Source organism: Lissotriton helveticus, chromosome 11 (genome assembly GCF_964261635.1).
Source record: "Lissotriton helveticus chromosome 11, aLisHel1.1, whole genome shotgun sequence".
NCBI lineage: Eukaryota > Metazoa > Chordata > Amphibia > Caudata > Salamandridae > Lissotriton > Lissotriton helveticus.
The window spans coordinates 373,223,325-373,250,198 of NC_136072.1; the positions used below are offsets into that span (position 1 = coordinate 373,223,325).

The window sequence follows — 26,874 nt, forward strand, 5'->3', positions numbered from 1 at the left end:
GAGCTCCAAAAGCTGGAAGACCTTGGGGTGATAGAAAAGGTGTCGGGCCCAACCCCTTGGGTGCCTCCACTAGTAGTCGCACCCAAGCCAAAACAACCAGGGGCCATCAGACTATGTGTGGACATGAGGCTACCCAACGTGGCTGTCAAGAGGGAGCGACATATCACCCCGACCATGGACAATATAGTGGCCGACCTAAACGGGGCAAAATGGTTCTCGAAGTTGGACCTCAATTCGAGATACCATCAACTCGAGCTAGAACCCGCGAGCCGATACATAACCACCTTCTCCACCCACGTAGGACTACGTCGATACAAGCGACTAAGTTTCGGCTTGTCCTCGGCCGCTGAGGTGTTCCAAAATGCAATACATGAAGTGCTGTCACGGCTGAGTGGAGTGATCAACCTAAGTGATGATATCTTGGTCTATTCTGCGACCCTCGAGGAACACCACGCTCATCTGAGGGCGACCCTGCAGAGATTGGTAGACAGCGGCCTGACCCTACACCAATCAAAATGCTCCTTCTACCAAGAGTTTATCGACTTCTTTGGATACACATTCACGAGAGAAGGCCTGAAGGTCGATCCTAAGAAAGCCGAAGCAATCAAGGCTGCCAGCACACCGCGGAACCCCACCGAAGTGCGGAGCTTCCTGGGAATGGCCACATACTGTGGCCGCTTCATTCCCAACCTAGCTGCCCTGGTGGAACCACTAAGGGCGCTCACGAGGCAACACTACAAGTGGGAATGGACTGTAGCAGCCAACAAAGCTTTTCAAGACATAAAGGCAAGCCTCCTAGACACGGCAGTGATGGCGTACTTCCAACCTCGGTGCAAAACGGAGCTCATCGTCGACGCCAGCCCGGTGGGCCTAGGAGCGGTGCTCCTACAAGAACACGGACCGGAAGTATGGAAGCCAGTAGCGTACGCCAGCAAAGCCCTGTCAGACACGGAAACCCCATATGCACAAATCAAACGTGAAGCTCTTGCGATAAAGTGGGCGTGCCGACACTTCCACCTTTATCTGTGCGGTCAAGAATTCAGTGTGGTGACGGACCACAAACCACTACTGCCTCTGTTTGCTGGATCTGCTAGGCTCGCACCCCCACGGATAGAGCGGTGGGCTGTCTAGCTGCAAGGATACAACGTCAAGATTGTCTTCAGGCCTGGGGCACATAACCCCGCTGACTACCTGTCCCGGCATCCGGACATAACAAGTCCAATTCGCCCGCTAGAAGACGGAACAGGAGCGGAGGCGTTCGTTCACATGATCTCGCAAGCAGCGTGTCCGGAAACGATGACATTGACGCAGATAGGAGAAGCGACAGCAACGGATGAAACCTTGTCCCGAGTTCGCCATGCTCTAGAAGGGAACAGATGGACCCACTTCCTAGATGGAGCGCAAAGCCTTCGAGCGGAAGTCAGTCACATGCGACAACAACTGTGGCAGGTCCGGAATGAGCTGAGTGTGGGTGACGAAGGAGTCATCTTAAGGGGACACCTAATCGTAATTCCCGAAAGCCTCCAGGCCAGGATACTGGCGATAGCGCATGTAGGCCACCAAGGGATGGCCAAGACTAAAGCACGCCTGAGAAGCAAGGTCTGGTTCCCAGCCATGGACAGCATGGTAGACGAGATGGTGCGCTACTGCCATGCCTGCACTATCACCGGCAGCGAACCAGCCCCAGCGCCGGTGATCACAGAAGAAGCCCCCCTGAGTCCGTGGACTCACCTCAGTATCGACTTTGGGAGTTTCCCAGACGGCCGACATACCCTCGTCCTGGTTGACTCATTCTCCAAGTTCCCGGTAGTGGAAGTACTGTCCTCTACAGCATTTCCCCAGGTCAAGAAAGCCCTGAGTCGCATCTTCGCCACCATGGGAATCCCGGAGGAAATCTAATCGGACAATGGACCACCTTTCCAAGGTAGAGAGTTTCAAAACTACCTTCAGAGCCTCCAGATCGCCCACCGGAAGATCACTCCGCAGTGGCCCAAGGCAAACGGGGAAGTCGAGAGATTAATGAGGACCCTCAATCGGGCCCTGAGGATTGCCGTGGACGGAGGGGAAGACCCGGAAGCAGCCTTGGATCAATTCCTAGGAGCCTATCGGCAGACTCCACACAGTACCACAAAATGTGCCCCGGCCCATGTGCTGTTCAAAAGAGCACCCAGAGATGGTATCCCGACTGTCCACACGTGGAGGCCCAAAGACAGGAATGAAGAGGCCATACAAACTCGGAGGCAGAACACCAATCGAAATGCAAGTGAAGCCAGACATGCCCAAGAGCCGTCGCTGCGTGTAGGAGACACCGTGGTGGTTCGGGACCGACATCCGGGGTGGAAATTCTGAACCCCGTACGAACCTGAGGTATGGGTAGTAGACAAAATTCAAGGCACCATGGTCACCGCCCGGCGAGGCAGACAAATGGTCACCCGCAACGTCTCCTGTTTCAAGAAGGCACAAGTACCCACGGATGTCCGGATGACAGCAGAGGACCAGGAGGCTGTGGAGGAGTTTACTCAGGATAATGGGGTTTCGTTCTCAGGATCAACCAGATCTAATGAGGAAAACCCACCAGGAGGGGCGACTCAGGGTACCAGAGCCGAGCCCAGCAGCCCAATGCCGGATTCCTGGAATGCCAGGGTGGAAGGAGCCCTAACCAGAGTGCCAGTGTCACCAATTGCACGCAGTCAAAGATACAACTTGCGACCCAATCCAGCACCCAGCCAGAGACTGAGAGACTTTGCATGGACCTCACCTTAGGGTGAACGGATGTTTGGAAGAAAACAAAAGACTAAATTGAAGGAGGGATGTAGAGAGCCACCCGTGCTCTCCTATACTATGTTGCCACTGTACACGCACTCACGCATACCCCGGGGCGGGCTCGCGCCGGGGTATAAATAAATAGGGCGGAAGACAGCTCGGGGTCTTTCCGGCTAACCCTCACACACTGTGCCTGTCTCCGTTATTCTAGGGTCCGGAGCACCACGTGTGAGGCCTGGTCGTGCCTCACCACATGCAACAGCTGCCCCAGATTTATCCTGGTTTAGAAATGGCAGAAGACGTTCGACTTCTCTTAATCAAGTTATGTTACTTTGACTCTCTATGAAGGTTTTCAGAAGACCGAGGCACATGATTTAGATTTGGATAGTAACAAATATTCCTAGCATCTGTGGAGGAAATGGTAAATTTGTTGTTGGAAAATTATCTGCTACTGGAGAATTCTGTGGTCATAATCCCACTGCTATAAAAGCCTTAGGGCATTCTTCTCTGAATGAGGCAGTGGGCTGAGTAAGTGGAGTGAGAGGAGGCAGTGATGAAACATACAGGTCATTTAGCACTAACAGGGTTCGAAGATTGGCTGAGTGAGATGGTCTTGATTGGATAGTGTGGACAGGCAATGACATCATTTTAAAGCCAGAGTGAAAAGCTAAATTAGATTTTGATTCATCCGATGGGTAACGTATTTTTGGCAGTTATGAAAGGGAGAGTATTGGTATGGGATATTAAAATGTTCATGTGTTTATCACGTTAACAATAGCACAGAAAGCGAATTGTGGGTGGGCCAAGCCGGATATTGCACTAATATAATTTAGTGGTAACTAGACAGTTAATAAGTTACTTTGTGGTCTGGGAAGAAATGTGGGCGCAAATTATGTTGAAATGTGGAGTGATGCATGTTCCCAAAGGACACAACAAGGTTTGTGCCTGAGACATCAAAAGGGACTGAGATGGGAATGAGTAGAAAGAACGGATCCTTCGAAGCAGAGAACTGCATGAATTGTGCTCTGAAGTGAGCAGTGATTTTGAGTGGTCTGGCATCCTGTTTGGGTGATCATAAAACATGCAAGCGTAGATGTCAGAATTATTTTGAGGAGGCCACCTTTACCCTCTTTAAAGGTTAGATGAAGTGTGTGTGTGGGTAGGGGTAACATTATTGTTGTGAAGCTTGATAGGTCTTCCTGAGTCTTCAGACTTCTCTAATATAGAAATGGAAAACAAGAATATGTGTGGGTGTGGGCAAATCAAAAGAGTCATTGTTGCAAATTGTTTTTTTCCACAAATGGTTCCAAATGTGCAAGTGACAGCAATGCTGTAAATGTCAGTGAGTAGTTTGGAATTTAGTCAGAGCAGTTACATGAAGTTTCAGTCTGAGGGTTTAATGGAGCAGCAGTTGCAAGTGTTGGATATAGCATTGTTTTAAGGAAGATGCATATGTTGAGGTATCAGAGGTGAAGTTGGATCAACAATAGTTACTTGAAAGGCCGATGAGTGTAGGGAGAAAAAGACAGACGAGAAGTATCAGAATCATGGTTGAGGTTCCCTAGGGGGTGCTGATGGCAATAATTGTTTAAAATATTAGGTCTTGAGGGAAAAGACTGCACAGCCCGGTGAGAAGTCAACACATCTCCAAGTTGCTTTGTATTCACACCCATAACTGAAATGAAAGAGGTAAACATTGTATATTTACTTGGGTGATGTGTAATACATATATTTTTTTTAACACTATCCAGCAGTCCTGAATTTCACCAGTCTCCCAAGTGCATAGATAATACTATATTTTTCAAATAACACAAGTCCTGTTGTGCAGGGGGCACCATGAGGGTCTCAAGGCGCTGGGGGCACCCAGCACCTTGAGAACCTTACAAGTGAGGAGTGCGCTATATAAACCCCGGATTGATTGATTGATTGAATCACTCAATCAGGTTGGGGTGTAGTAGATTTTTTTTAAATGCTCAATAATCTTTCTCATCATCTACATATCCAAGATTTATCACACAGTTCTTATATGCAACAGATCCCTGATAACATGGTACCGTCATCAAAAGCATGAACTTTATTCTCAGAAAACACAGCAGTCCAATGTTTTGCTACGAAATGTTGATAACACAATTGATGCATGTAGGTTTGTAGTCAATTCAATTTCAACTTTATTTCGGTTCTTTAGACCATAAAAAACACATTAGATAAAATATACACAAGGCAAGATTTGTAGTTCTTCTTTCTCATTGAATGCATCTTAAAACTTCAAGCATTAGTGTCAGGAACTGCATGGACATGAATGGAAATGCATGACACTCCACACAAGGTGGGTGAAATTAATATAACCACGTTTTGTGGCTCCACATGCATACAATTTTACATTTCATGCCTCAATTTTCAAACCGTAAAATTAATTTATTTTTGGAAAAATAAACATATGTCCTGACGAGACCAAGCCCATTCTAAGTATGGCACAACCAACCTTGTTACAGGTGAGCATAATCCCAACTATACTATTTGAAAGTGTTGAAAATGTATTTTACTAATTCACGTGAATCTCAACAAAAAAGGCACCAACTTTGTTCAGAAAACAATTCAGTATCAAATCTCACTTAACATCCAAATTTAAGATGGCTTCCAAAAACTAACTTATGTTAGGGATCGTTGCAAGAAATTGAAATGATGGGCTTGAATTCAAATTGGACATAAAGTAAGAATCAACCAGTAGAATTACCTAAATCATAGTAAATAACATATGTCTGGTTTATTGTTCTGTAGATTTAGCACGCACTCCAGAAATGGGGGGCTTTTCCATTATCATTAAAATCTTAAATCCTAGCTCTTCTAATGTGTTCACTGAGTAACATCAAATTACTGATGGTGTAGGATTGTACAGAGTATGATCTTTTTATTTACTTAAGTGGTTGAAAATTTCTGACTTGTATTTCTCCTTTTCTCCTTTGTTTACAGTGAAGGGACGGTCTTCCATTTCCATTGAGGGAAGCACACAAACTCTATTCATGTTTCATTTGAATGGTGCTGAAAAGTCCTGCCTGTTAATGCTGAAGAAGTACGGTATGAAGCTAGAGGTCTATCCTAGGGTGACAGGTCGGCACAAGTTACAGATCTTTGCCAAACCCTTCAATTCTTCAGAAATCTATACCAGTGTTCTAGAATACATCGTGGAATGTGGATCCGTGGATAAGAATATGAAGATCCCCAAGGAGTTGTATTACCCAGTTGGTCCAAGCTGGCTGTCCGAGAAGAAGGGATTATTCCAACCTTCTCACCCCGATCCAGTTATCCACACGCAGGATGGTTGCTGCTCTGTCAGCTTCACACTGAAGGAACAAATGGATATCTTTGCCACATTGTACACAGATGAGATCAAATTGACAGAGGAGCTAAAGAGAAGACACATCCTGCAGGTGCAACAGAAGAAATTTGTTAAATTTTGGATCCAGCTCCCACAGGCAGGGACCTATGTTCTTCATATATATGCAAAGAGTAAGTCAAAACCTGATGATTATCAATGTGTGTGCAATTATCTCCTCTCCTGCAAAAATGTTAAAGTGCGGTGGCCAGCCTTCCCTAAGAAGTTACTCACCCCAACAGGTCCAAACTGGCAAATGGAAAAGATTGGCTTCCTACAACCCTCACATCATGACCCAATCATCCAGACAGAGCATGGATACTGCTCTGTCAGCTTCATGTTGCGAAGAAATATGGACGTATTTGCAACTTTGCACACTGACGAAATAAAAATGTCAGAAAAGATTAAATGGCGTCACATTCTGCAAGTCCAACGGGAAAAGTCTGTGGAGTTTCAGATCCAGTTACCACAGGCAGGGTCCTATGCTCTACAAATCTTCATGGAGAAGAAGACACACCCTTTTGATGCACAATTTGTCTGCAACTATCTGCTCCGCTGTACAGACTCTAGAGTACAGCATCCAGCATTCTCACGGACGTTACATAATCCAGTTGGTCCAAATTGGCGGATGGAGAATTTAGGTTTCCTCAAACCTTCTCAAACAGATCCCGTCATCCACACAATAGATGGCTGCTGCACTCTCAGTTTCACACTGAAAAAACACATGGATACCTTTGCCACTCTGAACAGCGATGACATTACAATGACAGAACAAATCAAGAGGAATCACATACTCCAGTTTCAGCGAGAAAAGTGGGTGGAATTTCTGATACATTTACCTCAGGCTGGGTCCTACACGATTCAAATCTATGCACAAGGCAAGTCAGAATCAGGATACTTCCAATATGTCTGCAACTACCTACTTTCATGCACAAACTCAAAGGTACAGTGGCCACCCTTTCCTAGCAAGTTACATAATCCAGTAGGCCCAAACTGGAGGATGAAGGAATTGGGGTTCTATCAGCCTTCCCACTCTGGCCCTATCATACATACAACGGACGGACGTTGTTCTATCAGCTTCACACTGGAAAAAACATTGGATGTCATTGCCGCACTGAACACTGATGACATGCCAATGACTAAAGATATCAAGAACAGACACATCTTCAAACACCAGCACAGAAATACTGTTACGTTTCAGGTCCAACTTCCTAAAGCCGGGAGTTATGCACTCAGTGTATATGCCAAGAAGAACAGGAAGATGGGTAACCTCTACGAGAGTGTGTGCAGCTACCTCCTCTCTTGTACAAATGCTGCAGTTAAGTGGCCCGTCTTCCCCCTTACATTTGTTTCTTGGCTGGATGAATATGAACTTGTAGAGCCCACTTCAGGGATCCTACCTGCAGATCAAAGTGTTTCTTTCAAACTCAGGATTCCAGGAGTGAGCTCTGTATTTCTAAGTGATGCAAAGGACTGGCCTCTGATACTGAGCAGTGACGGGTACTGGGAGGGCTCATTCAACACGGGTGGACATCACGAAGTGGACGTTATGGTCCAGGAAACTCCGCTCCAGAGCAAAACAGCCATCTTGAATTATCAAGTTGGGGCACATTAACACAATCATTTAGTCCCCCATTTAACTCTATAAAGCGATATTTAATGTTTTGTTAGTTGTAGTTCACACAATAACCAGAAGTCTTTGGTAAGGACGGTTGAAATATCCCATTTAGCTACATGTTGTTCCTACAATGAATATGCTGTACACCAAATTGGCAATTTGATCACAACAATATAATATTTTAAGTACCATATGTGCCATTAATTATTCTGCTTAACTGTGCTAATGTTACATTTCTTTAAGGTGTGCAGCTGAAGCCACATGCAAAGCTGCTTCTTAGGGATGTGAGAAATTATGATTTCTATTTCATGAATCTTCATGAAAATGGCACAAAATTTGGCAACATTCACTTGCGATATCTTATATGCATATTGAATGTGAGGGTATATCTGTGATCTAAGGTCACAAAAGATGCTGACAGAAGACAAGTTGAAAAAGAAAATGTGTCTTGTGAGATTTTAGGGATTGAGCCAGGCTGGCAGGGCATAAATTATGTTAAAATCCACATATGATAAATATCGCAAAAGTATGTGAAGTTTGTTAGATTGTTCAGGCTTACTAAACAATGCTCAGGCTTAAAACCAGTGGAGTCTTAAAGTGCTTCTCTTTCATCCTTGAAGCAATCTTAACAGCCGCCTTGTATCACTTGAAATTTGCTCTAAAGTTTTACCTATGCTGTTCTGTGTTCATCCAATCTTTCATTAGCAATATTTCTTTGACTGCCTTTCCTAGCAGCAACTCAAGACCCACTGACAGCATCAGTATAATAACATGTAGGAGATAAATATTTTGTTTCCAACACAATACCGAGTTCCAGAAAGGGCCAGAAGGAAAACAGCATCTGCAAAAAAAATTTCACACTTAAATTGTTACGGGTCAGGAAAAAAAGACAGGGAGTTTGAAAACACATTAATTTGCTCTGGGAGGTGTACACTGGGACCAACCTCATGGAGCCTAAACAACTATGTATGGTCCTTAAGACAACTTCTCTGAGCAGCGGAATGTGGCCTTTAGAGGCAAAGGATACAGTGTGATCAAAATGGAAGCATTGAGGAGGAGACGTAAGAAAGGGCTGGGACCTTGTCTCATGCGAAACAAGAGTTTCTTCTATGCCAGTCTGTCAGAAGCTTAGTAAGGCTGGCAGTATAATACACCCTGAGAACCACAGACATGGTGCACAAATAATTCCATGTCAACAGATCTGTGTTACAGTGACAAACGACAGGCAACCAACTAGGCATATATTTCCAAACATCGGATGCAGAATACAGTGAACACAGCCTTGGTATACAACACTGAAATATGGTTGCAAGAGTCAGTCATGGTAAATTCAACACATGATTTTAACCAAGAAAATTAAACATGAATTTCTCCAGTATAGAGGTGTATGAGTAGGTAAGGTCTTTAGGCAATCTCGTCCCGAACTGCTTGAGCACTGAGACTTGTGGCAGAGGTTAATGTGGTGATGATGGTGCTAAGATCTCAACTGAGTTTGACCTTCCCAGCCATAACACAAGTTTGCTGTTTTTGGGGATCCAGCACACACATTCTGTTATCCATGTCAAGTAGTTTTCAAACAATATCTTCGACCTGTATAACGTGCTGCAAAGCGAAACACGTGTCAGCTAATCACTGTTCTATAATAAAAATAAAAGTAAATCACTACTGGCATACCACAACAATTAGGCTGCTCCCTCCCACTAATTCTACTGTGGACATCTTGAACTATGCAGATACCATGGCTTGATGAATGGACTGTTCTTTTGGATTGGTCTGAGGGCTACTAGCGATATTCCATAGGGAACTCCATCTTTGAGAGCCTGTGGGGCAAAGCTGCTGTGTTGTAATAGTGTATTCTGATCCGTCGGTTTCCTATAGAGGCTCACAACTAGATGATTATCTTTATTTTTGAGAACAATTTTTAGTGACAGTTTCGGATTTATACATTTTATTAATTTTATATGCAATGTATTGCTGATCTCATGGTCATGTTAAAATAACAAAGCGGATTTCATCACATGTACAATGGGGAGGCAGAACCCATATTGTGGATAGATAGCACAGTCAGTTACTTAGAGTAACAAACTTGCACCATTCCTTCAGTGTATCTAAACCTTGTCTGGTAGAGTTATATCTCTCAATCTATCCATTTGCACTCTAGGCTCTGTAGGATAATTGAGACATCTCCAAATACATCAAATTTTGGCCCTAATGAGAAAAAAGAACTAATAATAAGAACCCTATCCACCTTGGGTAAGCATAGCCTCCCAGCCTGCGTAGCCCCTCAGCCATACTGTATTATCAGTGCCATCCATCTAAAACAGTGCCATTTGTAGTCCCCAGGTCATCCTTGTCCTGATGAGACTCTCACACTGCAAGTAGGGTTGAAACGTCATCGACAATACTAAAGGATAGTCTAACAGTAAAAGCTCTAGAGAACAATCTGATTGATCTCTTTTGTATATTGAAAAATTATTATTCAGACATCCTTGTACACACCAATAACCTGTCTCTAATTACAAGTCACTTCATTGTAACTTTTTTGATTTGTTATGGTTCCTTTACTTGGGCTTCTGTATCACTTCTTTTTCCTAAAACACCACTCACAAAGCTTAAAGCGCAGAGAGAATTATATTTATGAATTTAAAGTATAATCCTTTTGTCATAATCAAAATAAATAAATAAGTTTGGCTGAATTGCGTTAGAAGAAAGGCAATAATTGTACTACTTTATTTTTGTACGAATGAATTAACTTCTGACAAATATGTTCTGTTTCATTATGATCTCTCTTTTTCTTGATTGAATTCACACAGAATAAAATTGTAACAACATGAAATTGTTTTCAAAATGTTCCCTGTTAACATTTGTTATACGTTGATACTTAAATGCCCAGTTTGAACGGACATATAGGTTGCTCTTTTTTTGCGAAAAATTGTCATGTACAGAATGAAGACAAATTGTAAAATTATCATTGTTTAAACACTTTCCCGTACACCATGGGCCGCTGAAAGCTTTGTATGTATGGAAATAAATCTGTCATATGTTGCCTGTTTAAACATAGGTATCTATGATGCGTTCACGGACACTTGCGGTTGTAAAATCGAAAGACCTGCTATTGGACGTGTAACATAAAGCCATTAGGCAGTTAGTCACCCAATTGTGCATTTTTTTCTGTACTTTTTGGAGGGTATACTTGTAAGAAGATGTGGTGAATTTGAGTAATAAAAAAAGCAGAAAAACTAAATGGACTCTCTTAAATTAATTGAAGAATGAAAGATGAAAGCAGTGCTGTGACTGCATGGTTCTGAAAAGCTCTGAATTTATAATAAGGGCTCCCGGTTTTATGGAATTTATTGTTATGCAATTTCCATCTGTATTTATCCATATTTATTTTTTACTAATTTATCTGTATTTGTCCATATTTATTTTGGGTTTTGTGGAAAATGTAACTAAAATTTGCATTTTTCCACATTTATTTAACCGATAAATATGCACACATTCTTGAAGGTCTGCCAGGTTTCAGTACAGTGAGAACCCGCAGAAGGTAGTTCATTGCACTTATATGAAAAAATGCAAATTTCGCTATCAACCTTGGGAATATCTACTGCTGTTAAAGCCTCATTACTAAAATTCCTTTCTTTTTTAACCCGCTTATCTATCAATCCACACATCTATTGCCATGGCAGTCATGGCAGACAGTGTTTAGAATTACTCAAAAAGCAACCCAATTTCCGTTTTTATCCACATTTAAAAATGAATACAGACAAGAAAATGAATGTTTTCTGCCTGTATTTGTCTGTAAAAATCAGTAAAAATAATGCAGCGAAGCTGTCTGGTAGGCACAGATTAAACTTTCTAAAACACAAGCCTTTTGTAATTGCAAATGATGAAGCAGGAGGTTGAAGTCGACCGTTGTGTGGCAGCAAGCCTTTTGTCTGCTGTAAGTACTTATGTGTGCTACAGGATAGAGTCAGCCCTGTTGTGACAAGACCGAGTAATCAAAGACTGTGTCTGGTAAGCAGTCTGTTTCCCATATCAACCAGTAAGTAGGCTTTTGATAAGTAAAAAGTTGAACAGGAACAAAAGCAGCCAAGATAGTCATCACTGTAATAAACCCAAAGGGGCAGATTTTTGTTGCCTGACGCATCTCTGCAAATCGGCAGAGATGCGCCAGGAAAGATACGGCACGCAAGTTCATCCTTGCGCCACCCATGATGCGCCGCATTTACAATGCGGCGCACCATGGCGCAGGAATGAACAGATGCGTGTCGCATCTTGGGCGTAAAGTTGGCGCAGTGCTGAAGTTGTGTTGCGTGCGGCACACAACTCCAGCACTTTTCCAACTTGCCCTATCTTTAACGTGGTGCGTCAAGCCTTATGCCTGCTTCAAGCAGGCGCAGGGTTTTGACGCATCAGCGTTGGGAAAGTGACTCAGTGAAATCTTGTAGATTTCACTGAGTCACTTTTCAGGGGCGTTCCTGCGACGGAACGCCCCCCCCCCTGCACCGGAACGCCTACATGAAACCTGACGCAGGTTTCATGTGGCGCAGGGCCTTACACCGTGACGCATCTCCATAGATGCGTCACGTTGTAAATGACTCGTAGGGATGCGCCACATTTACGCCGCCTTGCGTGACGCAACAGCGGCATAAACGTGGCGCAAGGGGCTTGTAAATCTGCCCCCAGGTGTTTCCAATATAAAACATTTGTTTTGGTTCGTAAAGCATTGAAGCTACCTTATTTATGTTATTTTAAAAGAAATGAAAAGTAACTGGTCACATAATAGAGTTGCTTGCTATTCAACAGGGAACGTAATGACAAAAATCTGCTAGTACAATCAATGTTATGTTGTTATGTAATATGGGTGCTAAGCACGTACTGTGGGAGTGACCGTTTTAATGTAAACAAGCATTGCAATCGATTCCATAACAATTTATTGTTGTCAAATGCTATATGAAAATGTCCCTTTAGGCAAAGTAAAGCTATCCCTCTAAAACTATCTCTGGAAATAAACTGCAGAAGCGATGCGCTTCTCCTTCGACAAAGTCTGCTGTAGTTTCACAAACACCTTTGCTATATTTGACTAAATGCAAAAATTAAACAAGCAAAGCATAATTAAGTGTATTATAGTAGCTAGTTTTAGACATACGTTCTATGTGCTCTTTGTTGTCTCCTGTAGCCTTCAGAAACTAATAAACACAGAGGAAATGCAACTTTTTTAATGGTGCTTGATTTTTTCATACGGGTGCATGGATAAAGTTAGCAAGATTGGAGATTTTAGTTTAAAATCAAATCTGACTGTTCTGACAGAATGAACTTCACACTGTGCTATATCACGGCTCCACCACCCATCAGAGGATACTGATAACGAAAGAAATGCAGCTACTTTGCATGCACTTTGGGTAGCTGAAAGTAGGCCTGGGCAGAGTTTCACTCCGCAGAATTCTGTGGAGTCATCGGAAAATATCTGTGGAATTCCGCGGAGTTACACGGGCGGACGAAGTTCCCTCTATCATGTACATGTAGGACCATCCCTGATATTGTGTAAAAAAGGAGGGAAATTCGGGGGAATGTCTGACAAAATATCGACAGACAGAAAATCGACCTACAAAAATATCGAAATAGAAATATCGAAGTCAAAAATATCGAAGTCCTATCTGCATAAAGGTAAGTACAAAAATATCGAGAAAAAAATATTGTCAAAAATATCGATGTTAAAAATATAGTTTTTTAAAATGTTTTAATAATGATGTAAAAAGAAGTAAATAATACATATAGTCAAAAGAATTATAGATGCAAACATTAAAACATATTTAAAAAATAATAACAGACAAATAATGCTAACATTAATTTAACATCTACATATAAATTAATATATATACTTACTCTACATATTAAAACATTAGGCAGAGCGTTGGATAGTGTCAGGGTGAAAATTACTATTCCCACTCCAGAGAGTGCAACAGTAGGGAAAGCATTGGATAGCATAGGGTTAAAAATTACTGTTCCCAGTCCAGTGAGTGCAACAGTAGGGTAAGCGTTGGATATCGTAGGGGTAAAAATTACTACTCCAACTCCAGAGAGTGCAACAGTAGGGAAAGCGCTAGATAGCGGAGGGGTAAAAATTACTATTCCCACTCCAGTGAGTGCAACAGTAGGGAAAGTGTTGGATAGTGTAGCGGTAAAAATTACTATTCCAACTCCAGAGAGTGCAACAGTAGGGAAAGCGCTGGATAGCGTAGAGGTTAAATTAACATTCGTAGCAATTAAATATTTTTTTATAACAGTAATAATTAATTTACAAAATAAATATTAATAAATACCAATACATTAAAATTAATATTTAATTAAATAACAATACATTACATCCCACACTATTCCCCCTTTAACACACAACACACTACAGATACAAAAAAACAATAAATTTAACTATCATTAAATCAATTATTAACAATTAATAATACATTAATTATAAATAATATAATTATAAACAAACTAATTATTAAATATTAATTACCAATTAATACTTAATCACCAATTAATTAATAATTACCAATTCATTAATTTACCATAACAATACATCAAAAGCATTAACAAGTTAATTATAATTAACTAATTAATAATAACTAATGACCAATTAATAATTCATTAACAATCATTAATAATAAATACCAATAAATAAAAAAATCTCATGAATTAATTCAGTTTGATTACTTCCCACCCTATTCCCCTATAAATCCACAGCCGACTACACATAAAAATCACATAATTAATTTAATTAACTATTAATCACTTAATAAAAATCAATCACCAATTAATTATTATTATTTTTTTTTGATAATCAACTTTATTGTTTTTTAAAAACAAGAACATAGAAATTCATTGGTAGCAAATCCAGCATTATACTTAGAGAGATTGCACCACACACGATAGACATAGAATATAGTTGGCTCTGCAGGATTGGATGTGACACTCCCAAAACAAAGTACACAGACAAGATCATTCGGAACCTCACACAGGTAACAGGTTGAACCATTTGCCCCACACTTTATTGAATAGCTCAGGGCACGCCCTAGCTTCAAAGAGGGGCTCTTCCTGCACTCCACACCAATCCACCCCCCTCCTCCATGTCCGCAGGGTGGGCGCCTTAGCCTGAGACCAAAGCACAGCTATATCTCTTTTCGCTACCGCCTCCGCTGTACCCAGGAAACGCTTATCTGCCCTGGAGCCATCAAGGCCGTCAAACCAGAAGCCGGCGCTTCGGGTCATGGGGAACCTCCCAACCTAGGGCCTGTGTAAGCTCGCGCTCCACCCCTCTCCAGAAAGGCGCCAGGGCTGAACACTGCCATACCATGTGATAGAAATTGAAATCTGCTGGGGCAGACTCGCAGCGCGTGCAGGCCGGGGAGGATCGCATACGGGCCTGGAAAAGGTGCGCCGGAGTGAGGTATGCTGCGTGGAGGTAGTAAAGTTGGACGAGGCGTAGCTTGGCGGATGTTGTCAGGGTCTTAGGTGCCATAAGGGCGTCCCGCCAGTCTGCCTCCTCCAGGGGGCCCACTCACCCCTCCCAGCGAGCCCGGAGCCGGTCTAGGGATGCAGGACCATTGTTCACCAGTGCCCGATATATCTGGGAGACCCACACTCCCCAGGTTCCCCAGCATCACCTGGGCTTCCAAGGGACTGAATTCCGGGAGAGTAGTGGGGGATGGAATGTGAGTGCAAAGGGCGTGTCTGAGTTGGAGATACTTGTAGATTTGGGAAGGCGGAAGGGCGTGACGCTGCTGTAGATCAGCAAAGGATTGAATATGGTCTCCGACCCACAAGTCTCCAAGCAGTGAGATCCCCACAAGGTCCCAGTGGCGGAAATCACGCAAGGACGAGACCACCCGCAGCCATGCTCCATTCCACAACGGAGTCTGCCTGGTAAGCCTCCGGTCCCATTGCACATGGCAAAGGGCAGTACGCCAGGCCACGAGCACCATCCTAGTAATAGGGGGTAGAGCTTGTGGGACCGGGCTGCCGTATAGAAAGGACAGGATTTGCGGGAAGTCCATTACTTTGAGTTCCACCCGGTATTTTGGGTTGGACCAGCCGCCCGCAAACCAGTCGTGGATCACAATAAGTTTCGTGGCCAGGTAGTAGAGGTGGAGATTGGTTACTCCCATGCCTCGGTCAAAGGGGGGATACAGCAGTGTTCCAGGGACAGTTGGGACCTCCCCCTGCCCCTTAAATCCGGGTGAGGGCTCCATCTCATTCTCGGAACCAGCTACCAGGGAGGTGGATGGTGATATTCTGTAGAATGTAGAGAAAGCGGGAAGGATCAGCATTTTAAAGAGCGCACTCCTGCCCAAGGGGTTAAGGGGAAGGGTCTGCCATTTCTTCAGGTCCGCCTTCATCCTAGTGACCAGGGGAGTGTCGTTCAGGGCCCAATCGAGCTCTGGCAGAAGGGTAACCCATATACCAAGGTATTTGAATGATTGCCTCCTAAGAGGGATGGTCGCCTGCCAGTCAAAGCACGTCTGAGAAGGATGCAAGGGGATCAGGGTTGACTTTGCCGGGTTAAGTCTCAGTCCAGAAACCTGCTCGAAAGCAGCTATGACCTCCAGGCATCTGGGACCAGAACAGGCCGGGTCCACCAGAAAAAGCAGGACATCATCCGCGTAGAGGGTTATCTTATCGGTCTGACTATGATCCCAGGCCCACCCCTTGATGAGAGGATCCTGACGGATGAGTGCGGCCAGGGGCTCCATCGCCAACGCAAATAGGAGCGGCGAGAGCGGACACCCCTGATGAGTGCCCGTGCGGATTGGGAACGCCTCAGAAAGCTCGCCGTTAATGTGGACACAAGCCCTGGGGTTACTATAGATGACTTTAATCAAGCTTCAGAAGGGAGGACTGAACCCCATCTGTTCCAACACACCCTCTAGGTAGTTCCAATCCACCGTATCAAAGGCTTTTTCAAAATCGATGAATAGGAGCGCCAGATACAGGGTCAGGCGATGACGATACGCCATAGCCAGATGGAGACGTCGAATGCAATGAGGGGTGCCCCTGGCGGGCTTGAACCCACACTGATCAGGATGGACTAGGTCTTATAGAAGTGGGCGGAACCGCTGGGCTATCACGGTGGCAAAGATCTTAATTTCCGTATTTATCAATGAGATCGGGCGGTAGTCCGTGCAATCCAAGGATGACGGGTGCGTCTTTGGGATGCCTACGATAGTGGCCATATCAGTTTCGGGCGGGAAAGCCCCCTCCTCCACCACATGAATAAATAGCTCAACCAAGTAAGGGACCATCACGGAAAGCCGCGTAATATTCTTGGGGGTAGCCATCGGGCCCTGGCGTCTTGCCTTGGTGTAGCTCTGAGATAGCCCCGTGTATTTCCTCTGAGGTGAAGGGGTGATCCAAGGTATCAGCGATCTCCCGGGGGAGTCACGGCAGCTGAGTACCAGTCTCCGCCAACAACCACCAGGGGAGTACCCGGAGGGCGAGCGTTGTATAAAGACACATAATAGTCAGCGAAGGTTTGCGCAATGGCGGTGGATGTTACCCGGTGGATCCCAGAATCCGTTCGGATCTCGGGAACAATGCGGCTGACTTTGGAATAGGACACTAGATTGTGGAGGAGTTTGCCATTTTTGTCGCCCCACCCATAAGTACGTGCCTCCGAAGAGCGCCAGAGCATTTTTGCGGATTCCAACGAGATCCAACGTATCTCCTGGCCGACCATCGCAAGTTGTCGAGAGGAATCATCACTGCCGGTGGTCAGTTGGAGTCTCTCCAGCCGTTCAGCCTGAGCTTCCAGCTGCACTAGCTGGGCGGCTTGCTCTAAACTTTTCACGTGGAACAGCCCTCTGGCCACTCCCCGAACAACCGCCTTGCCGGCCTCCCGCAACGTTCCTGGTGAGGGAACAGAGCCCGCATTAGTGGAGAAGCAGTGACGCAGCTCCTGCCCAAGGGATTCCACCAGCGCAGAGTCCTGTAGGAACCATGCATTATGCCGCAGTTTGAAAGAAACCTTAGCGCATCATAGCTCAAAGGGCTTGCTATTATTGTTCACACAGTAAATGAGTTTCCTCATACCTTGTAAAGTAGATTAGTCAGATCTGACTAATCCTCCTTCAGGCAATCGCCAAGGCAACCTAGACCTGTAAAATCTTCCCACCGGCTGGTGTAGAAGAATCTACTATACAAGGTATGAGGAAACTGATTTACTGTGTGAACAATAATCGCAATCCCTTTGAGCTATGATGCGCTAAGGTTTCTTTCAAAGATTGATTAAAGAAGCAGTGCAACAACAGCACCACATGTGCCTGTCGGCTGACAAGCACCATCATCAGTAAAAGAACAGATGAATTACACACCTAACAAGAAGGTGAGCTGAGTAAGGAATTCCCGTTCTCTTTGTATATTAGCACTGACCCTCAGAAGGCCCTGACCCTGTTATTTACATTTATAGGCTGTCCTACCCCCTTTCCAGTCCTGATGAAGACCCGCTCTAGATGCTCATAAGTCAGTGCATCACCACAAGTGTCGAAACGTCGACCTACTTTTGATACTCATCCAAATGCACAAAGTCCCAAAGAACAAAATAAACAATTTAACCCCTTGAGACTATTGTGATGTACAGTGGAATTTTGTGAACAAATTTCGTCTTTATATATGTATATATGTTATTTCACCCATATCACTCAGTCACAAATCACTATTTATGCTCTATATGTATTCACAGTATATGTTTGTGTAGACTGGACAGCACACCGAATGCCTTGCAAAATTAATATCTATGAGAAAGTTGAATACCAAAGATTTACCTTTTCTCCATTTGGTTCAGTGTTTGTTTATTTATTGGTTAAAGTGTATATATCCTTCATGGGATATATGAATGCATAAGGGTATCAATTACTATGTTCAAATTGAAATGCGTTTCCCAACAGAACCATTATTGTTTGTCTAATTACATGCTCTCTGAGAGGTCAATCCATTGCGCCTAGAGGGGGGGAAGGGCAGGCCGACGCCGCAGCTGTGTCCTCGCCACCCGGTGTAGTGGCCAATCACACCCCACTCACCACCTACTGTCCACCTCACCTCTGAGTCACTCCCTGGTCAGCTCCAGCAGGGCAGCAGGTGTCCTCAGTCCACACCAGACAGCACCAACGATGAGCACCCCAGAGGCCAGGGAGTGCACTGGGCCGCGGGATCCCAGAAGCAGACCAAGCAACAGAGGGCCCCCAACATCCGATGGGCCCAGGGAAGCCACTGGGGGGGCAAGAGACGTCAGGTGGGCAGTCACACGTTTCCCCCAGGCTCTGTGGCGGGGAAAATGGCAAGGGAGCCGCCAGGGGAGGGCCGGGGGATCAGCCAGGCTGCAGAAGCCAAACAGCGGGCCCCGGGCGTCCACCACCATCCAGAGGATAGGGGCGTCCACCACACCAAAGAAGGAGAATGTCCACACCAGCACCCAGTAGTCAGTCACTGTGACCGCCCTCTGGGCAGCACCGGCAATCCCCACCACACCAGAGCCACACCAACAACCTCCAGATAGGCAGGCAAGGGGGGGCGGGGGCAGGCACGGGCACGCCACCCGATGTGATGGCCGACTCACCTCCTCACGCCGGCCACAGTGCAGCCCCCAGCAGTCCGGACAAGGAGATAGTGCGGGGTACAGCAGCAGCGGCCCGGGGCAGCCAGCAGCTCCATGGTTCTCCCGGGATGGGGCATCCATCAGCCCACAACGTCTCACAGGGCAAGGGACGGCCAGATGCACCTCGCCAGCCCGCCGGCAAAGGCCCATGGAATCAGCAGCCCCGACCAAGGGGGCAAGGGCCAGCCCCCGACACAAGGCAGGCAGCACGGGAGGACGATCCGGGCCAGAGCAGGCAGGCACACCACCACAGAGCCCCACAGTCCGGGAGCCAGTCCAGGGGCCGGGGGCCTCGCCCCCCCTGGCGACCCACAGCGACACCGCTGCCAGGCCAGTGCGGATCTGCCGTCACCCGGGGATCGAGGGATGACTAGACGAAGGCCGGAGGGAAGTCCAACCCCTCCGGCAGCAGCAAGAAAGAGCGGAGGCCTTCACTCACCGGGCCGATGTCGTCGGTGGGGGTCCGGGCTGCACCCTCATCCGGAGGCCCCAATCAGCGCAGGGCCATAGGCAATGCCCACAGCGGAGTCAAGCCGCGTCTGTTTCCCGGTGCCCCTCAGGTCTCGTCCTCGGGAGCGGGCCGTCCGCTACTGTGCCGGGCCCCGGGAGCCACTAGATTCACCGCCACAGGGTATTCACAGGCAGTGAGGACACATAGCACGCCAGGTCGTCCGGGCAAGAACTACAGGCCCAGAAACAAGGGCCGCGGAGGGATCGGGCAGCCCCACAATGGAAACCGGAGCAAGGCAGGTAAACTAGGGAGCCGCAGCGGCTGTTTGCAGGGATCGATGGCAGCTGTAGTCGGGCGGATTCAAGGCGGATGACAGAGGGGGTCCGGAGCACTCTTAGAGTGCGACCGCCATCTTGATGCCTCAAGCCACGCCCCCCATTAATTATTCATTAACAATAAATTAATTAACACTAACAATACATACAAATTAGTAATACATTAATTATAATTAATATAATAAAATTATAATAAAATAAATAATAAAAAAGTAATTGCCAATTGATAATTAATTAACAATTAAATAATAATCAATACCAATTAATAAAAGCATATTAATTAGTTAATTATAATTAAATTACTTCCCAACCTATTCCCCTTTAAACCCACAACCCATTCTGATACTAAAAAGCAAAATTTACTTTAACAAAATTACTAATTTCTAAACATTTATTTCAAAATGTATGAAAATACATTAATAAAATGTTTAACATACAAGGAACATACATACTAAAATACATATCACACTTTTTTTCCTTGATATTATTGACAACAATATTTTTGCTTACAATATTACTTTCTTCGATATTAAAAACACGATATTACTTACCTTGGGGTCGATATTCTGGTCAACGATATTCTTGACTTCGATATTCTGTCCCTACGATATTAAAAACTGAATATTAATATAGGTCTATATTTAAAAATCGATATTTTGACTGACCACCTAGCAGCACTCTCTCCTCTCAGACTGCTGGGATGGAAGACAACATTCCTCGGATCCCTCAGAGGTCCTGACCTGTAGACCCAGTAAGTACCTGGCACTGCCCTTATTGGCTATGCAATGTGCACTAGTCAACAGTCTGACTGTGGGCAGCGAGAGAGGCAACAAACTTGAACAGTGCTCACTGCAACTTGGGGCATTCAGTGACTGCACTAAGAGGAGGCTATTGCTTTCCTATAATAGGATATTGGCTACTGATTTGGGAAGCAATAGCAAGCCACTGTTTGCCTGCTGTGCATTATCGTGACTTTGCCCTGTTTATTCTATTGGGGTTACCATTTACTCATATGCAGGCTTTTGTTCATGTTTGCTTGGTTAAGCAGACTATAAGGTGGAAATACAGAAAGGTGCATCAAGAGTGTCCATACCTGCTAAAGACATCTGTGTTTGTTCTGCATGTAATATGTTTGAGGCCCAGCGATCTGTGTATCGCATGTCGGAGGCCCGGTGAGGCCAACTCCGCCTCGGCTATATTACATGAAGACCCTTGCCTTGGGTAATAAACTCCAATATTTAAATAATTGGGGGCCGATTCACGGACTAATCTGAGATAAAATCCTAAACTTACTACTTTTGGTATTCACAGAAGGCATTTAGTAGTAGTAAAGTTAGGACTCCTATCTTTACTACCACTAAGCTGATATCAAATCCTAAACTTACTACTTTTGGCATTCACTGAAGGCTTTTAGTAGTAGTAAGGTTAGGACTCCTAACTTTACTACTACTAAATGCCTTTTGTGAATACCGTAAGTCATAAAGTTAGGATTTTGTCTCAGTTTAGTAGTAGTAAAGTTAGGACTCCAAACTTTACTACTACTAAATGCCTTCTGTGAATTCAAAGAGTAGTAAGTTTAGGATTTGATCTCAGATTAGTTCTGTGAATCGACCCAAAGTGTTAATAATATTAATGCTGCAAAAAAACTTCTCCAGTGGATAAAACAGCTTTAAGTCCAGCTTGGGCGTGATGGGTGTAAGTAGTCAGTGATGAAAGCTCAGATGGGTCCTGCCCCGTACACGGGTCCTTATCCTGTCCATAGGGTCCTGTGCGCTACAAGCATCAGAGCTGGATTTGCAGTTACTACTTCATATGTGCACAGGCCGTAGAATAAAATACTGTACATTTATATGTTATGTTATGTAATGTAATGTTATACTATATTTGTAAAGCGCACGGCTACTCAGAGTATCCCGGCGCTGATTCCCAAGAAAGCCCCCCACATGACTATTCAAGGAAAAACACAGCCACATAACTATCCAGAGGAAAGACAGGAAGAAAAAAAGCCCTCAAAAAAGCATAGTTTTTAACTTCTTCTTAAAAACACCCGGGTCAGATACCCTCCGAAGGGCCAAAGGGAGCAATTTCCAGGCAAGACCTGCTTTACGGGTGAAAGAGCAGCCACCCAGCCTGTGGCAAAAGAACCGAGGGTTCTGTATCAGGAGTTGGTCAGAGGACCGCAATTGCCTAGAAGGTCTATAAAAGGCTAAGCGCTTCTGAAGATAGAGCGGGCCCAGCCCATACAAAGCCCGTTGAACAATGGACAGCATTTTAAATTTAAGACGGGACTCAACTGGGAGCCACTGCAGATGACGAAGATGGAACCGCACGCTCTGCCTGGTAGAAAGTCCCAGGAGGAGTCTCGCTGCCGCATTCTGGACTACCTGCAGCTTCCTGGTCAGATAGCCAGGGCATCCTACCAGGAGAGCATTGGCATAGTCCAGGCAAGAGACGATCAGCGCCAGGACAACCGTCTCTTTAGCCCGGGCTGGCAAAAAGGGAAGGAATTTCCTCAGAATTTTTAGCGTGCCAAAACATGTCCCTGATAACTTCTTCACATGTGCGGCAAAGTTTAAATTTTCCTCAAACCAGACCCCCAAATTTTTTACGAGGTCCTTATTGGATAAAGGGGGCGGGAAGTCAGGTGGCCACAACCTAGCTCTGAAGTCCACCTGGAATGTGCCAAACAAGAGAACCTCCGATTTCTCTTTGTTGCACTTTAGCTGTGTATTAGCCAGCCAGCGAAACACAGCTGCCAAACAGTGCTGCGCTGAGCTGACCGAGTCCTCACCACGCTTCCAGGAGAACAACAGCTGTGTGTCATCGGCATAGGCCATCACCTTAGCCCCCAATGACTCCGCCAGGTAAACCAGGGGAGTCACGTAGATGTTGAACAGTAGGGGGCTAAGTGAGGAGCCTTGCAGGAAGCCGGTGGAAAGGGACGTAGGTGCCGAAGAGCAAGGGGGCAGCCAAACTTGCTGTGACCTGTCCTCCAAAAAGGATCTAAGCCAGCTCCAGGCTGAGCCTACAATGCCAATAGCAGTGAGACGGTCAAGCAGGAGAGAGTGGGGCACCGTATCGAATGCCGCCAAGAGATCCAGTATCACAAAGGCGGCTCTCCCGCCGGCATCCAAACAGTGCCGTATAGCTTCAGCCACCTCCAGCAAGGCTGACTCCGTGCTATAAGAAGCACGGAACCCCGATTGTGCCGGGTGCAACAAACCCTCCTTCTCATCAAAGTTGGTAAGCTGAGAGGTAACTGCTTTTTCGCAGACCTTCGCCAGGCTAGGCAGGAGCAAAATAGGCCGGTAGTTGGTGGGAACCGACGGATCCAAGGTAGGCTTCTTAAGGAGGGGCAGTATGAGAGCCTGCTTCCAGGAAAGCGGAACACAGGCATCGCGGAGCGACTGATTACCCAGAAGGCTAACTTCTGTATTAATCACATCAGACAGCTCGGCCAACAACCTAGCCGCACAAGGATCCTTAGGGGACCCCGATTTCAGTGCTCCTAGGATTTGGCGGGAGGCCAGTGGGTCAATAGGGCTAAAAGCCGAAAGAGAATGGACAAAAACCCTCTCCGAGCCGCCCGATGGAGCAGTCGGGGTCGGCTTAAGGTGTTCCAGGAAAGATTCTTGAATGTCAATAATTTTATCCCTAAAGTGTTTTGCCAAGGTGTTGCACCAGATGTCCGAGGGGGGGACCACCACCTCCTAGGCGCGAGGCGTTACATAACTCTGCACGATGGCGAAAATTTCCTTGGAATTGTTATTAGCCCGGTCAATGCGAGTAGCAAAATGTTGGTCCTCAGCCATGGCGATGGCTGAGTAATAGGTTTTTTGTTTGACACTGAGAGCCTGCTTGGCAGTGAGGCAATAGCCACTGACCCGCCACGCTCTCTCCAACACCTTGCAGGCATGCTTGAGAGCCTTAAGCTGCGGGGTGAACCAAGGCTTAGAGGGGGTATCTCTCCCCAGTTTGCAGGGAGCCGGTGTTGAAAGGGCACTCACTGAACCATTAATCCAGCTAGAGAACGTAGTGAGATTGTCCTGCAGGTCACCTAGGAGGGTTGGGCGAAAGGCCGCCAGATGGGCGCCGAGAAGACCAGCGTCCAGCTTCCTGGCCGTGGGGGGACGATGGCAGTTGACTGATTGCCGCTGGCTCAGGGCAGACCATGAAAAGAATATAGGAAAGTGGTCCAACCAGGTGATCGGGAGAGGCTTTCAGACCAGCACCGGGAAGTTGGAGCAAATAGGATCAAAAATGTGACCCCCCTTGTGTGTCGGATCCGTCACCCATTGGGAGAGCATGGCCAACTGGAGATTTTCCATGAAGGCTGCAGAATCAGCAGACTCCAAGGAGTCCAGATGTAAATTAAAATCCCCTAAGAGAAGGTAGTTGGAAAACGTTAATACTCTATCAGCTAGAGCATCTCCGCAGGCATCCAAGAAGGCGCCCGCTGGGCCCGGTGGGCGGTAGAGTATTGAGCCCCCCAATGTGAAGTGAGGTGACAGTTGGAGATTGAAATCCATGGCCTCACAGCCTCCCCATATAGAGGAGGACTCACACTGAAGAGCCCAGCATTCTCTATGAATAATGGCAACGCCCTACCCTCTCCCCAGTGGGCGGTCAGTCCGATGGATTTTATAACCAGAGGGGGTGGCAAAAGCAACAATGGGATTAGAGAACTCATCAAGCCAAGTCTCCGTGATGAACAATAGATCGAGATCATTGTCCAACACCAGGTCGGCAATGTCTGCATGATGCCGCTTCAGGGATCTAGAATTAATGAGGCAGGCTTTGAAGGAGCCCTGGGGGCAGGGGTCAGCCCTCAACGCAGCCAAGGGGAGTTGTGTGGAAGGCAAAAAGCCACAGTCCGGGCATGCAAAGGTAATCTCGGGGCTGGCAGTACTAGTAGAGTAGCAGGGGCAGCACGGAACTCTCAATGACCTTAAGACAGTGCTAGAGTACTGAATGAGCTTGCCATTTCGACGAGAGGGGGCGAATCCAGCAGCATGACTCGCCCTGAGCCCTGCCTTGGCGCTGACGGACGCAGACGGGCTTGCCTTAGGTGCGCCTTCGGCACGCCATCGGCGCGCCCGCTGCACGTTCAGCACAGACACATGTAAATAGGGTGGGGCCAGAGCTGGGAAGATGCGTGGAACGACTGGACCGCTGACCGCGTCGTGCGCGTGTCACGTCCAAGATGGCCACTACCCGGCCGAAAATGAGGACAGGAGTGCTACGGAGCCGTGGCAGCAAGGATAGAGGCCCGAGCAATGCCGAGCACCAAAAGGTATTAGCAAACTTTAAAATACAATTTTAGCACATCGAAGTGATGCAAAAAATAAAAGATAACTGGCAAGCACTCCCCCCCAAATTCCCTTCACACACATCAAAAAGAAAATGAAATGCAGCGGACAAAGTTAAAAATAGCAACAAGCTAGTAGTGTGGGAGCTAACGGGAGCAGCGCTCTCCCGCAATGAGCCTCATTAAATAGATATGTGATGTGGTAGTGATTTAAACAGTGTCATTTCTGCCCATGGCAAGGCCTTGTAGCGCTTGTATGCTGTGCACTGTAACATTTCTCCCTCCTGGTGCATAAATGAAGGTGCTTGTTTGTCAAAATTATCAAGTTATCCGAGAGTTTTATCACTTCGTTACGCCTCTTTATGTTTTTCTTACATAAATGCAGGGCATACCCGGAGGCAGGCATCCGATACGACTAGGTTCACAGCTGGCAGCCCCTTGAGAGCGACTGTTTACAAACTTGGCAACGAGTCAGTGCAGGATGCTCACGCCATGCCTGACACTCGTCAATGAGCAAGGTACTATACAGGAGCGGGACACATTAAGAAGATGTAGCCTGAGTCTGGATACATAACCTCCCTGGCCGCCCTGTTAAGTTAAGTTGAGAGGTTTTTTAATTCACGTGCACTTATAAGTTTTTGGTCCTGACGAAATGCCACCGACCCTTTGGCGATTACGGGCATGAAACATGTTGACCCCTGATTCCTTGATTCATCAGGTGAATATACCTATTAGAACAAGAACGTCTTTCATAGTTACTACTGCTTGAGGTATATCATTACGACATATTGTTGCGTATAAACCCTCCCCATATTTTGATTTTTCACTAGGCACTGGTTTTTCCCTCATCTTACCCCATACCTCCTTTTCCCCGCACACCTGCATGCACCTTCCCGCTGTCCTAAAAGATCTCCAGTAAAGTGTCCCTTCTTGGGGCCCGTGGGGGATTGCAGCGCCGGCCCCACGTGGAGCTACAGCCCGATGATGAAGCATGACATCCTATTGGTGTATGATGAAACATGATATCCTAAGGGTGTGTGAGGGCAACTAAGGACAATATTTGTCTTTGTTACGATGGGTGTTCATACCTAGGCTTCTTTGTCTCCTTCCCCCCTTTTCTTCCTTCCCTTTAAATTGTTTGTTTGGGTGACTTTTTGCACCCCTACGTTTCAGGATGACTTTTTGCATCCTACGTCCTAGTTGCAGTGTCCCCTTTGTGTTTTAGTGATAAGGTTAGGAGCATGGACACTGTATCTTTAATAGCTCTTGGGTCTCCCCTTGTTGTTAACATACCCGGAGGGGCCCTGGTATTTTGGTACCATGACAGGCCTTTCTCTTGGCTCACTCCCTATGTTTTCATGTGTATTTGTTTTCTGCTG

General features: G+C 45.9%; 1 protein-coding gene across 1 annotated transcript in view; it reads left to right on the forward strand.

Annotated features, from left to right (window-relative positions):
* The window catches only part of LOC144791155 (kyphoscoliosis peptidase-like), a 799,432-nt gene extending 788,450 nt beyond the window's left edge, over nt 1-10,982 (forward strand). The window contains exon 7 of the mRNA XM_078665811.1: nt 5,734-10,982. Coding sequence (XP_078521937.1) covers nt 5,734-7,751 — 2,018 coding nt within the window. The 3' untranslated portion in view covers nt 7,752-10,982. The remainder of the gene's footprint in view (nt 1-5,733) is intronic.
* The last annotated feature ends 15,892 nt before the right edge of the window (nt 10,983-26,874 follow it).